The 14,580-nt window shown below is 41.2% G+C and overlaps 1 protein-coding gene across 7 annotated transcripts in view; it reads left to right on the forward strand.

Annotated features, from left to right (window-relative positions):
• LOC118516428 (tyrosine-protein kinase Drl-like) overlaps window positions 1-14,580 on the forward strand; it is a 78,697-nt gene that overhangs the window by 14,094 nt on the left and 50,023 nt on the right. For all 7 annotated transcript variants that reach the window (XM_036062299.1, XM_036062301.1, XM_036062302.1 and 4 more), the window contains one exon: window positions 9,922-10,049. In XM_036062299.1, coding sequence (XP_035918192.1) covers window positions 9,922-10,049 — 128 coding nt within the window. The remainder of the gene's footprint in view (window positions 1-9,921; window positions 10,050-14,580) is intronic.

Raw genomic sequence — 14,580 nt, forward strand, 5'->3', positions numbered from 1 at the left:
AGCTGTGCTGATGCCAGTAAACACTTCCCGGGACATACAATATCCAATACGACCTCGGCAAAAGCGTACTTATCCGCAATAATAAATCAGAGGGAAATATAATAAAATGATACGCCAAGAACATATTGGTACTTCAAGACTTATTAGAATACTATTGAGTAAAATAATTAGAAGCATATTTTTGCTGCTTAAAGCATCCTCAATAAACAATAAGGCGTATTAATGGACAACATTATGTCTCCCATCACTTCGCATCGAGTGGTAGCAAATCAACAAAAACCCTGCGATAATGACTGCCGTGGTTCCGTGACGCTGATGCCCAGTTATCTGCACGATTTATCAATTTCACGGCTCATAAATTTTTCCACCAGCTCATAATTTCCTTGATACGGTTTTGCTAGCTCTGGTGAAGTCAATTGACCAGACCGACGGTTCGATCGCCGAACGAGTGATAAAACCCGAAGACAATGGATCTGGCAAAAGAAAGGCTACATCTCAATGAAGAGCTTTTGTTTATGATTTTTATGAGCGAAACACGCTTTTGTAGGGTATTGATTGGGTTCTTCAATTTTTTCCTACTTAATGTAATTTGTATTAACTTTTTAGTCTTATTTATGTGCGCTGGTAATTTTTTTGGTTTAAATATTCCTCTTCGATCAGTTGGGAAAAAAATCTTGGTTTGATCTACAACGCGTCACGAAAGCGAAAAGGAGCAGCAAAAACATATTCCAGCCGGCTTCCAAGCCGACCATACTGCAATGCGACTTTCCCATCAACAGTCAGCTTACCCGTCGTGCCATTCAAGGAAAAGAAAAGGGCGATCCAACCCATCCAACCGAACGTCCAGTCTCGATTATTGTCTCCCCTCCCTGGACACCCGTCCACGGCGGCGTACATCTTATTTCACCATAAATCGACATAAATGTCACTTGAAATCAATTTATTATCCGCCAATATTTATTGGCATGACAAAAATAGCCCGTCCCGGTGCCATTCTCCCGAGTCTGAGAAACGCGCAAGAAGTCTGGTGAAAGCAACAGCAAACGAATAAGGATACCGACCACGGAACATCTTTTGTAAAGTTGCGTACAGTTTAGCGGTGGCGACACATACACACACACAGAAGAGAGAAGGAAATTATTTTTTTTTGGCGGTGGAAATTGATTTTCGTTCTCGCCACTTTTTTTGATAATGTTTGTCAGCATACGGAACCGAAGGACAATTTAAAACTTAGCGTGTGGAATGATTTAGCGGTCTGGTGTGTTTGCTGCTGCTTCGTGCAAATTGTGTTTATGGAAATCATAAGTCATGCTGTTCTTATTTACTTAGAAACGGGCAGACAGCACGTCTGATTTGCTTTAGTTAAATTTAACGTGATGTAGTGAAATAAATGGAGAATAGCTACAGGTTGATACTACTTGTGGTAAACTTAGTTTTTGTCTTAGTTTAAGTAGACATTTTTGATAGTTTGAAAAGTTTATCTAGCTTTAAGAATGCGGAAACAAAGAACAGATAAACGTTTGATTTTTCCTATCTTAGGCTCTCTCTATAGAAGAAGAAATAATCCTAGAAACCTGGTCTGGATGTACGTCTTTTACAATGTTGAACAGTTAAATTGAAATCCAGCAATGCTAGAATTCCAGAAGATATGATGATGTTAGGAAGAAGCAAAACTATTTCACTTGACACCTAAACTGGTACACTTTTAAAATCTAACTCAGATATGTTTAAAAACTGCTAGAGTTCGAAGGACTGACGCAGGTCTGACCCTCTAGTTACGAGTGAAATAAAGTTCATCGGATAGTCTGTCAAATGGAAGGTCAAGGCTTCTCCAACTTGTTATTCCAAATAATGAGAAGAAGTCCAGACGCTCCATAAGAAGCGGATATTTTACCAAGGTTTAAGCCAATGACAAAAATCTTTCTATAGGATTAAGAATCCCAAGGTTCAAGGTTGTGATGCGTTGGGCTGATGGTTGGGTTGTCCTCGGGCAAGAAATTGTCATACGATCTTTGAAGATGGAATTCTATCAGAATCCTCATCCTAGCCAGTAGAAGGCTACCAGGGCTCTCACCAGACAGGAGGGCATCATAAGCCAGGTGACTCCGTTAGTCTCACTTCATAGATGATGGCACAACCAAGAAATTGCCTAGAAATCACCGATAGACATTGGGCTTCCTCGAATTAGGAACCTCGTGCAAGGAGATTCGTCAGCAGAATTCTTGAACTCCTGCGGTCAGCAGTTCTCTCGACCAAATCTGTAGCTGATAGTGTCAATAAAATGGCGAATCAAGGTCTTTGGAGGCTTCGAGCAGAATGGCAATGAAGCCCCTGTAATTGTGGCTCGTTTGAGATTTCCCTCGTCGACGAGGCCACCTTACCAACGTGACCCCGAGCGGTCGTTCCTTTCGCTTCTAGGTTGATCCGTCACTGAGTCCCCTACTTTCGCCTAAGGCCTCCAAGGTGCTTGATCCTGAAAAAAAAACTCGAGAAATCTTTGACATAAACTATCTCCACAGATAACGAAAATGTAAGACATAATATGCGGTGAATTGCCCAAAGTATTATTCAATACCGATCTGGGTTTGATCGGGAACAGTTTAGGAAGATTAAGAAGTTAGTGAGCTTGAATAGCTGTTCATCCCTTAAACATCTTTTTCGGTCCTAATATATTAAATTTCTTGTTGGATTGATTCAGGTATTAGACAATACTATAACAAGGTTTTTTCTTTAAAAATTGATAACATTCCCTCGATAACACTGTACTGGTAGCTTAATAATGCGCACCAGGCCTCTTAGTTTATTAAAGCTTAAAGTAGCTCACGTTTCAGCCAACCACATTTTCACCAGCATGCATCCATCAACCACGCCCCCGATAGATCATGTTATATTATGACCCGAATCTTGCACTCTACCCTCCACATCAAGCAGAATCGGGGGCACACATTTCGCTCGGATGCTCCACATCCACGACGGTGACGCAACCATGTCATGCTCGGCACTGTTTCAGGCAGAAATTTTCCCCTAAATATCATCATTGTTCCGTGCCACTAGGCATGACGTCTCAAAAATGTCACTCTACCCTATGCAAAGCCATCAACATTCTTCCAGTTTCCAAGATCAGACGAGTGGTGGTGTGCTCACAAAACGGATGCTTTAAATCGATCTCAAAAAGAACAAAACAAAATGAACTTAAGCAAAAAAGGAGTGGAACAATTCTTCCCTTCAAAATGTCCTCTTCTTGAAGTTCGATCGTACATACGTAATCATCTCAGTACAATTCATTTCTCCGAATCAACCTGAGACCCGGGACTTTTCAATCAACCCACACACACACACACACACTCAAGCCCCAAAGCCGGTCAGAATGGGAAAGTTCGTTTAGGGCACCGGACGACAAGCGAGTCTGTGTCATCAGGCGCTGCTAAAATCACAACGGATGTTTGTGTTGGATGGTTCCGAAAATTTATCTTGCACCATCGTGACAGTTCGTGAATTATGAAGCATGGCGGCTGCATCAGCGACACACGACACGGACGGAACGTTTAGCAATGGGCCGAGGTTGGCCTAGTGCGCTAGTTGCTGCTCTGTAGGGTGAACTGGTGCCTACCCAACCGAACTAACGATTCTACCAAGAGCTGAGTGTCGGAGTGCTTCACAAGATGGGCACAGTTTCTGGAAGATAGACACTGGACATACTAAGCCAGTAAATTCTAAGCAGGAGAAGCTTTTTAGCCGCCCAAAGGTCTGTTTGTTGGTTTTGCAAAATTACATGCATTTTATTCGCTTCAGCTATGAAGTTGTATGATTTTATAATTTTAGATTGCATAGAGATCTTACGTCCAGAGGAAACATTTGGATATCGTTGACGCCACTGATGAAGGAAGGTGCTGGAGCTTTTCAACGCTGGCAATGATCCAAATTGCATCTTATTATCCAAAGAACTACTTTCGATATAACCTACAAATACTATTCACCCTTCAAATCAAGTCATAACCATCAGTGAAAGTTTCTGACGTCCAGAACTGGAACTGGCTTCAGCTTAAGGGCAGCCTGCCAACACGAAAGAGTTGAATACATAATTTCACCAAACAAAACGGCTCGCTCTCAGCACTCTCCAAAAGCCCTGAAACTACCTTTCAGTCTCCGTTGCCAAACATAAAGTTTGTGGTCCACAAGGTCCAACGACACTAGACTCCCCACTACTAGACCCGCACTACTTGTTATTCTTCTGTAAATCTTAAGGCTGTATAAGATAAAAAGCTACCCCCAGTACGTCAACTACCTCACCAAATGCGAGCCCATTAAACGTTATCTAAATGCAATTTATGAACAGGAACAGTGACGTCGCTAAATCCGTACTTTGCGTTCCTCGCCCGGAACGAAATCCATATCCCAGATTCGGCTGGCTCAAAACCATACTCACACACACACACTTTTACCAACAAACATCGCGTTCTTGCAAAGTGAACTCATGTGCACACAGGGTTTCCTGATGTTCCGCCAGGAAAACAGGAAAAAAGCAGGACTTCAATATCTCTTCTTCGCTTCGCCACAACGGAGGCCGCAAAACGCGAACGAAAAAAGGCCTGGGACAACATACTCCGGGGGGAAGCAAAAAGTAAAACAAACCTTTTATGCAACGTTGAAATTTTATGAACTTTCCACTGTGAATACTGCGTGAGCTTGCGTTTTTCAGTCAAGTTGTTTTTTTTACTGAGCTCTGTCTTGGGAAGATTTTTGCTTTCACGCATCATAAACGCAATCTGAATATTTCATGCAGTTCGCTCTGGGTTTTTTTACCCCCCGGTTTGTTTCCTCCATTGCTGTCTGTTTCTGTAGTTTATTTGGAAGAGTTTTTGTTCGGAGGGGAGTTCACGCGCGCGAGTCGGTTTCTTGATGCCGTTCGGGGAAGCTGGAAACCGTGGCGTAACAAAACAATGATTTTAAAAAATGATCAAACGTAAATAAACGGTTTTACCTTTTTATAACCGTTTGCGGGATGGTTGACACATGCCGGAGGCGTCCCGCTTCTTGTGCTGGCATGAGCGCGAGCAGTAAAAACCGCGTAGCTTTGATGTTGCACACGGTGCCGGATATGCATTTGACAGCGCGCCTGTTTTTGTGGTGGTGGGCAAAATCTTTCGAAACATTCACCCAAAACTTCACCAAACGGCCCCGTTTGCGGGTACAAATAAAATTTTGAAAGTTGTAGGCTGGCAATGTTCATTATCGTACTGCTCGTTGTGAAGGTTAAGCCGCAGCGGTTCTAGATCAAATACTTTACTTTAAGTACTGTGTTTCTCTGAATCGTTATATTTATTCTGTAAAGGGCACGAAACTGGATGGGTGCTCTGCTAAGTAATTTGTGTTTCAATTGAGAGGATTTTGCTACAACTTCCAAGCAAACCCCATCAAACGTCAGCCGTGCGTTCACTGTTCCATCACCGATAAGGAGCTAATTTTGGTCCATAATTCCATACTACTTTCCACGACTTACTTTGTCTCGAGGTGCCTCGATCTCTCGAATAGCGACTTCCCTACGTCGTTCGAGCTGGAATTATTTCAGCCATTCAAACATTGTGATGGGCTGGAAAACTTCTCCCACCATGGCTTATTTTTTTCTTGCTTGTCTGCATTAACCGGCTAATTCCCTACACCCCGAACACCGAGTGTCTCAGTGGCTCAGACCACTGTGAGACCGACGAACCTAAATCCCTTTTTGTTTCGTTCTACATAACTGTCTGATAAAAAAGCGGGAATTCAAGCACCAAAGGATGAGATTGCTTTTGTGAGTGCGCAAAAATTGCGTCCACGCAACTCACTTGTGTTTTTCCCCCTATTAGAACTTGCTCCGAAGACTCAAATCAAAGTTTGCTGCCTTTTGTGATTTTTTCCTGTGAGCCGTTCGCACTCACCTAATGGTACGACCGAACCCTCGGGGTTTTTGAGGTTCCCTATTTTTAGCATTGTTTAATTTCAATCCAACCATCCCACCACGTGCCGACAGAGAGACTGGAGTAAGGGCCGCTTCATTCGCGTCCTGCCCGCGATAAGACTTGCGCCAACGAGGTCTGCCTGTGCTTCCCACAGGATACCCACCTTCGCTTGCTCAGACTCTGACTGCGTGTGTATTCGGTTGGAAATATCTCGCTTGAGCCTGCCGCCTACCTAGCCCTCACACCTATCGGCGATGACGATGACGGTGTTGGGTGCTTGTGCCCAACGAACCAAAGATAAGTTTTTGTGGGATTTGCCAAAACCCGGAATGTAAAGGCGGGATCCTTTTTCTAGCACGTCTACTTCCGCCACGTGTCTAGCGCTTCCATCTCCTGGTCGGGATGCTCCTACCAAGAAAAGGACATACCACACTTACGATATCTTACCTCGAATGGCAACAAACTCTGAATATATGTGTTACGAGGCACTACAGTCGAGCCGGGAGCCAAACAGCAAAGGGTTTCCAGCTATATTCAATTTTCCATGATAAATAAAATTGATAGTGGCGTCTGAGTGTTTCCGAACTGACTGACTTGACTGAATGGCGCTACTTGCACACACACACACACACACGCCCGAAACCTGACTGACGAAAAGCGCCTCGAACTGGGAAGTAGTTTTTCGCCCAACTCGTCCCAACATCCCAGCCCCGGTCGCCATATCCGGTCGCAAACTTTTCGTCCGGGTGAAGATGATAATTGCATTCCGGTTGTGAATGTTTCGCAATTTCTCACATTGTGCCACTCACAACTTAAGGTCTGCCATCTTCGCCTCACCTTTCACTTTCAATCCATACTCCAATACGTTCCCCCCACCCGCACCCCCCGAATGACTTGGTACGTACGTGTGCATTTGGCATCGTGTGAAGAAGGAACACATTTTATCAATATGGTAATAGTTGGTTCAAAAGTTGGTCACTTAACATAATTTCCATCATATCGTCGTGCGCTCTCCGGGTTTTCGGTTCGAAAGCGTCAGCGAAGGCCCAACGAAACCTTTCGCAACCGCAACGCATCACTTTTGGTGAGGGATTCATTTTCGAGCTTTCCGAACGTACGTACAGGAAATTATACAGTACAGCGCTGGGGGATAAACTGGGAAGAAAGTTTAGGTCGTTCTGTAGGACACTTTGGCAGTAAGCAAAGTAATGTAAGTGGAAGCAAATTTTACTGATGATAGCTTAGAAAGTGTAGGTCGCCGAGTGTGGATAGGTGTAAAAGTTGGAAATGAGACCCGAAAGAGACTTCTTCAATTTGTTATGTCATATTTTAACAGTTGTTTTTACTAAAAACAGTGAATCATTTATAGACAGGTTTCAATAAATTTCCAATCCTGTTTAACTTCAACGCCCCAACGCCTACATTACCAAAATTAACAAGCAATTGAATCTGTTTGAGGCTCTCCTATTACTTCCGAACATTAGTACAATAAGAACCTATTAAATGATTAATGGAACAGAATGCTTGGGAATGGTAATATTCAAGAAGTGGTAATGAAACCTCAATATTTAATTAATTTGAATTAAATTTATTAAATCCAACCGAGGTCACCCGGGATAAGGTGCCCTTTCACGGTTTGGAGAAGGAAATGTTTCCAAACCATCGTGAATTGTACTTATTTTTGTAATTTAGCTTTAAGCAATACGGCCAGGCCGTTCTTTATGAATAAAAAAAAATTGATTAAATCAATTTTAAATTTTAAAATAATTAAAATATTTTGTATAACAAAGATATGCATTTTCTCTCTCTCTCCATCTCTCCCCCTTCTATATTTCTATCTTTGTCTTGGATTCTCATCAATATAGGCAGATCAAAGCATCACTATGAGTTTCATTAGCAGGATTCAGAGTTGTGCTTCAGAGGTACATTGAAAACATCTGCTTAGAATATTTAGATGTCTTCAAGGAATTAATCGCTTTTTCATGAAATATCGAAAAAAGATGCAACGTTCACATCTCACAATCATAATTTTCGCTGATATATATTGACGGAACAACTCTAAATATGGCCGCTCTACAGGTGGTTACATCTGCATCATGGCAGATGCGGAAAATGTTGCATCGACTTAGACAACAACTCACAATAATCCTTCAACAATTTATTAAAATAATCAATAATAAGAAAATCCCTCGCATAAATGAGACCCATCTACCAATTCGCCAAAGACAATGGTTTTATCCTTCCATTCCACATCCCCATTATCGTTTCAATCCCTATTCCTTCTCCTCTAATCTCGTTCCGTTGTGTTGTCTTTGGGTTAAGGAGTTTGTGTAGTGCTTAATATCGTAAAAAAGAAGATAAATTTATTCAATTAAGGGAAAAAACTGCAAAAGTGTTCTTAATCTCAGTCCAGCCTTGATAGAACGAGTACGGTCTCGTTGGCGTTAGGATCGAAATTAGACGGTGAGTCAATCCTCGTGAAAAACGAAGTCACTATTGTTGTTACAAAGTGGAACCCCCCGAAAATTTTTGAATCCGATACTGACCTGGTCAAGCTTTAGCTATGGCACTGTTGGGCTGCTTGTTAAATACTGTACGCAGGCAAATGTTTATGCTATCCAGACTGCTGTTTTACGCTTGTTTGTATAAGCCCAGAGGCGTTACAAGGAATGATGGATTCCGTTACTCCGTTACACACTCGAACCTCAGAATCAGCCTACCACCATTACATCACTACACACCAATAGACCCGGACAAAAACCTGCAATATTCTCCAACTTCAACTCAAACAACTCTAAAAATCCGGAAGAAAAGATCTGTACAACAATTCCGCCAACACCGTATTCAAGTTGGTGCTGGACTCCACAATTGAAATATATGTTATTATTAGAAACGTTTCGCAAAATTACTGCATAGTCTAATAGCCCAACCCTTCGTTCTATATACAAAACATTTTTAGTCAAAAATCACTCATTTGGCGTACTTCATCCAATAGCAAGGCTTGAGCATTCAATTGCGTCACACATCCAATTCCATTTACTTATTCTCTTAATACCTTCCAACACCCTGCCAACGTTCTATGCCAAGGTTCTGCCCAATATTATTACGAGTACGTGTAATAAACTTTCCCAACTACATACACCCCTCGCGTCTTTCATAAGGAAATGAGAAATTTCGAGTCAAGATTCATCGCACTTTCGGTTGCCATTTGTATGTATGTATGTGTGTGTATGTGACTGTAGCTGACGTGCTTCATTCCATCCAACGCGCTTTGTTGTGACTGAATTTCCCTTCCCGATGCTAAATTACCAAACACCGTAAAACCCTTACAAACGGAACCGAGCACACACACACACACCCATCCAGCTCACTTCACGTTTTGTTGCTTAATCAAGTGAGACATGTTCCGGTGCTGTTGCTGCTCGGTGCCACATACGTGTGTCGTTTGTCATTCTATTTTATGTGGTACCCGCTGTAACGTCTGTACGTAACGCAGCATTTCCGACATGTACTAAAAGCTGATTCCGCACCGAATCTAAAAGCTAGCATAGCGATCTGTTGCTGCCAGTTACCGTAACCCTTTCCACGGGAGACCATCGGTTTGCGCCGGAAAGCTTCCACCAGTGCCTGGGAGAAAGGATTTTGCAACAATTACGCAACCCTAAGGTCTGAAGGCGCCGTCAGCAAACACTTCCGTACGGGCCGGGAGCTTTCGGGAGACCTCATTACCTGCTAACAACGGGGTTAGATATTTTATTTTAATTACGTTCGGAAAAAAGGGAAGTGCGCCACAAGACAAAGGCTCCTTAATTCCATTCTACATTTCCTGTACCACGAACGGGACACAGGGTCGCTTTTCGTACTGTGGTTTACGATGTTGGCGCGAGTATTTTACAGCATGTTTTGTGAGCTTGGTACATATGGCTTCTTTATGCACAGTGAATGTAGCATGAATTTAATGTTTTTTCCTTTATTTTTTCAGGTATTGAGGCAGATCTGTTCTACGTACGCGATGGTGCTGTCAACGATTATGCCATGAGCTTCGTTGTACCAATGAAGCCTGGCATCGATTTTTTACGCTTTTCCTGGCAAAGTCGCACCGCATATCCGGTAAGTAATGCATAAAATACGTATTTGTTTTTTAAAAACAAACGAAAATCAAAATCTTTATATCGCATCAACTAAAGATCATAAAACGAAGATTAAAAGATCCTTACAAGATGAACAAAATCGACAATGGCTGTAGCAATCAACGATCTAGTTTCTGTTGAGCAGACAATTGACTGCGAATTCAAACAAATAGGGTATAGTTAAAGATTTATACAAAAAGTAATAGGAGATTAAGCGAAGAAGCTAAGATGATGCAGATTTATCAAATTTTGTAAGAGTCCATGTAACAAATCCAATATCTTTCCGCCTGTGTTGGTTGGTGCCATTCTCATGACATTGTCAGCCTCCCGGAGCCTTGCCAACCTAGTTCGCTGCACGATTGGGTGAGATCATGGTGCAGCTTCTACTCACATATTGTTCTTTCACACACATAGATTTAAAAAAATTCAAATGAGGATCCTCTTAGGAGAAATGTTGATAAGACGGTTTAGCAAGTTTTGGACAGAGTTCAATGCTCAGAGGCGTATGAGAGTACTGGTACTATATATGGTACTACACAGTCCCAGCGCGATAATTATTTGGACTGGAGAAGTTGTTTTCGGTCCGGGGGGAGGGCTCGGTTGGGCCGAGGCGACAGCGCTGCCGGTCTTCAAACGTCAGGATCCCATCCAGACCGCCTCCTCGTACGCAGGTTTGACTACTTTGCTACGAAGAAAATCAAGTCACAAATAGCCAGAAATGGCAGGCCGAGACCTTTCGAGGTTTTTAGTGCCAAGGAAGAAGAAGAAGAAGTAGTTTTCAGTGCTGTCTTAAAACTTTTAACATAAAGGCTTTTAGACGAGATGAGATCAACAATGATGTCACGATCATTTTGGTGTTCGCTTTGTTTATCTCCAGCCCTAGATTATGTGCCTCGTATTCGATCCTTTCGAAAGTCTCTGATATATTGAAGAACCTCAAACCAATCAATGTAATCAGCATAAGCCAGCCTCTGGATAGGACATGATTTCTGAAGCTTCTTTCTCCTGGTCTCGGATATCAAACGAAAAGTATTTCCAGAAAATTTAAGCAAACTGTTTATTATCTGGAATCCCTTATCTTATTACTTGAAAATATGAATTTGCTAATTTGTTTTGCAAATCAGATATTCATAGCTCAACAATTGTACTGGAGCATTCATAATAAATTGTATAGTTCTTTAACTTATCTCTCTCTCGATCTCATCTTAGCCTAAAGATCTCTTGAGGTCATGTCTGCCATTTCTGGCTTAATGAACTTATTGTAACCACATAGTTGGATAGTCAGTCCTCACTATGGGCCAAAGGCCCAGATGAGATTTGAACCCCAATCCAGACTTTTTACTTAAAAGTTTTTTTATTAAATAAGTTTTAAATGATATGACGCTCAAGCATTATCCCAAGGTCCTTAAGAAATAGGTAATTAATAAGGCCCAATATGGTTTAAATAAAAGAAAACCATTTATTTTTTCATTCAAAATTCATGTAGAATTGAAAGAGAACAAGTGTTCAGGTAATTAAATTATAATATATAAAATATGTTTACTCATTTTACACAAAACATGTTACTTATACGACAAGTCAAAGTAAGAGCTTCCAATGCACATTATGCAACAAAAACACACACACAAATTTGTCTATTCCTCGTACAGCATACATTTTCTATTCACCTCACTTGCAGTGCAATGATGTGCGATATGGGATGAAAATGCAGACAGCTTGCCGTATCGGCTTACCGAAACCGTATCCCGTCCATGCAATCAAGCCCAATCGTTCGTGCTGCGCCACAATTTTTGCGTTTCATCACGTTTATGATGTCTGATCGGAATATTCTCTGCTACTCATTTTTTGCTATCGAAAAGCTCCTCCAGCCCGGGCGTGTGTGTCAGTCAGTAGAGACTACTTTTGTGCAAACAGGAGCGTGTATGCAGTGTAAACAATGGATACCGATTCTGCACCATTAAGCAGGAATTGCATCCGACTATTTAGATGGTGCCGGGCAACAAAAAAAAAGAAAAAAGAAAAGTACCGAGAACAGGTCTTACACCACATCCTTTGCGATAGCCATCGACGAGAGAAGAGATATGTTGCGGATAAAGCCGATGATGCCGATGATGCTGATGGCTGGGTTGAGTGCGGGTTTTGTTGGTCGTGGTTGGCTTGGCCATACATGCTTTTGGCATTGATCCCAAGCCCAAGCCGTGGTTTCGGCTCGTATCTTTTCCTCCAGTTTTTCCGATAACGAACGGATGGAGGAATAGCAGCAGCACAAGGAAGTGTAACGCTGCATTACAATGAAGCTTTGCAAAGGGATTGGAAATTGAGCGAAAGCTTGGAAATCCTTCTTTTTTTTTTGGAAGGGCATGTGGTCGTGCTTGTTTTTTCCTTAACACGTACCGTCCACCAGCCGACCAAGGCTATCGTTTAAGAAAATCTTTTAAGGCGGAATATTAGCCTTTTTTCTTTCTTCTTTGCACAGTATTACCTCATGCCTTGGAAAACTTGGAATCATTCTCGGTTGTTTTCAACAGTCTTTTCCTTTAAACGCTTTCACAATACGAGGCCTCAAAATACGTTCAATCAGGATGGATCTAATTTTTTTACTGCCCTCTCAAATGAGGTTTAGCTACGGTAAAGTGAAATTATTCCTCCTTCAATCAATAAAATTTCCATACTTTATTATTGTCCCTGGGCAACAACAAAAAAACTATCGTAATTTTCCTCAGCTGTTACAAACGAAAGCGGGCGCGATGACATTCGTTTAGGTGCCGCACTTAAAAACACTGAATCGTTTTTTACCGGAAAGTTTGAACGGAAATGCGGCCCACCCAGCCACGAACTGGGTCAACCTAATTTGCACTGCTAAAACCTCAACGGGAAGTTAAGGAAAATTTAGCCATCATTAAGCCAACAAAACGCTTGCCTGTGTGGCCGGCTGATAAAGTCCTTAGACCCGAGAGGGCCACACTACCGCCCCAAAGTCGTGTTGTGCTGGTAAGGACAATCCCTTCAACAATCGCCCCGATAAGGCAAACAAAACTTTGGGTGACAGTAATAGGAACCAGTGAAAAGCAGTCGCGGTAAAAAAAAAAAACTTTTCCTTCCGTGAAATGTTCTTTCGTTTCGCTTTCCTTTCCACTTGCTTAGCATGCAATGGGCGTGGAAAATGAGGAGGAAGGAATAAGATTTTACAACACTTCCAACACGAATTGGTACGTGGGAATAAAGAAACGGAAGAAAAACACCCTTGTGTGGTTCATTTGAGCGTTTCTGGGTTTACATTTGTATTTGTTGTGCTGTGTGAGTGTTTGTTTTGTGATTTTTTTCTTTCAGTTTGCTTTGTGCTTACACCTTCCACCGGCAAGAGTTGGTCCGGGAACGAGTGTTCCATTAGTGCGATGTAGCAATTTTCCGTTTATGCAAATGATTCGATGACAGTTTCGTGTCAGAGTTTTGGAAGTGGGTTTGTTTCACCCGGCACTGGCAAAGTTTTCGGTGGTAGAAACACGCGAGAATGAATAGATAGAACAACATTCTCAGCTGTTGTTGATTTTAAGTTGTTAAAAGAAAAGCTACTTAAAAGGGCTGTGCTACTAAACACGCTAAAACACGCATCGGATTAATCGGACAAATCTTTGCCGGCGGAGAAAAAATGGGAAGAGAAACAAATGTTTCCATTCTCATGAAGAAATGTACAGTGGATAACATAATTATATGAAGCAAAAAGGCCGTCTAGGCTGTACTGGACGAATAAATAAATAATTGCATGAGCAATTTTTGTGGTTGCTGATAAAAAGTAATGAAATAAGTAAAATAATTAAAATAATATCAAGAACGCCATGTCCAGCAATTTTTTAAATGCTCAAAGTTTAACGTGAACAAAATGGTGCCAATTATTAATTTATAGAAACTCGAAAAAAGTATTGAAATATGTTGTTCAATACATAACATTCTTTCTGAGATCTATACATCTTCTAAAATTTGTTAAAATAAGTTTTAATTGTTGACTTTTGCAATTAGGCCTTTAATTCGTGAAGTTAGTATTAAGATTTATCCAAAATTTTGTAACGGGAATGTAAAATGTAATGCTGCATTTCTAATTCCTTTTTTTCGTGTAATGTGTCACTTGGATTGCGTTTCCATATCCGATTATCGCATTTCGTTGGTTGTTATTTCACATTAATGTACCTGTTTATGTTGGTCGTTATTTAAACAGTTTTCTTCGTTTATTATTCTTGTTAATGATTTATTGTTTTTTGTTTCAACTTCTTTTATTGCCTTCTTATTCACAATTTAATCAATAGGCCGTTGACAAATGCAGTATGTTCCAGCCAAATTGAACAGTTTCTGAGGAAAAAAAGGAAAAACTTGGAACTAGCGAAAAATTTATAAAACTTTTTTAACGCTAGCTGGAACTTCTTTTGAAAATTCTTTTAACTTCAATAAACAAAATAGTCCAGAATAGTCCGGAAAATTCAACAGGAATGCATTGGTTGTATACAGCCCGATTTTTT

This window comes from Anopheles stephensi, unplaced genomic scaffold (assembly GCF_013141755.1).
Source record: "Anopheles stephensi strain Indian unplaced genomic scaffold, UCI_ANSTEP_V1.0 ucontig291, whole genome shotgun sequence".
NCBI lineage: Eukaryota > Metazoa > Arthropoda > Insecta > Diptera > Culicidae > Anopheles > Anopheles stephensi.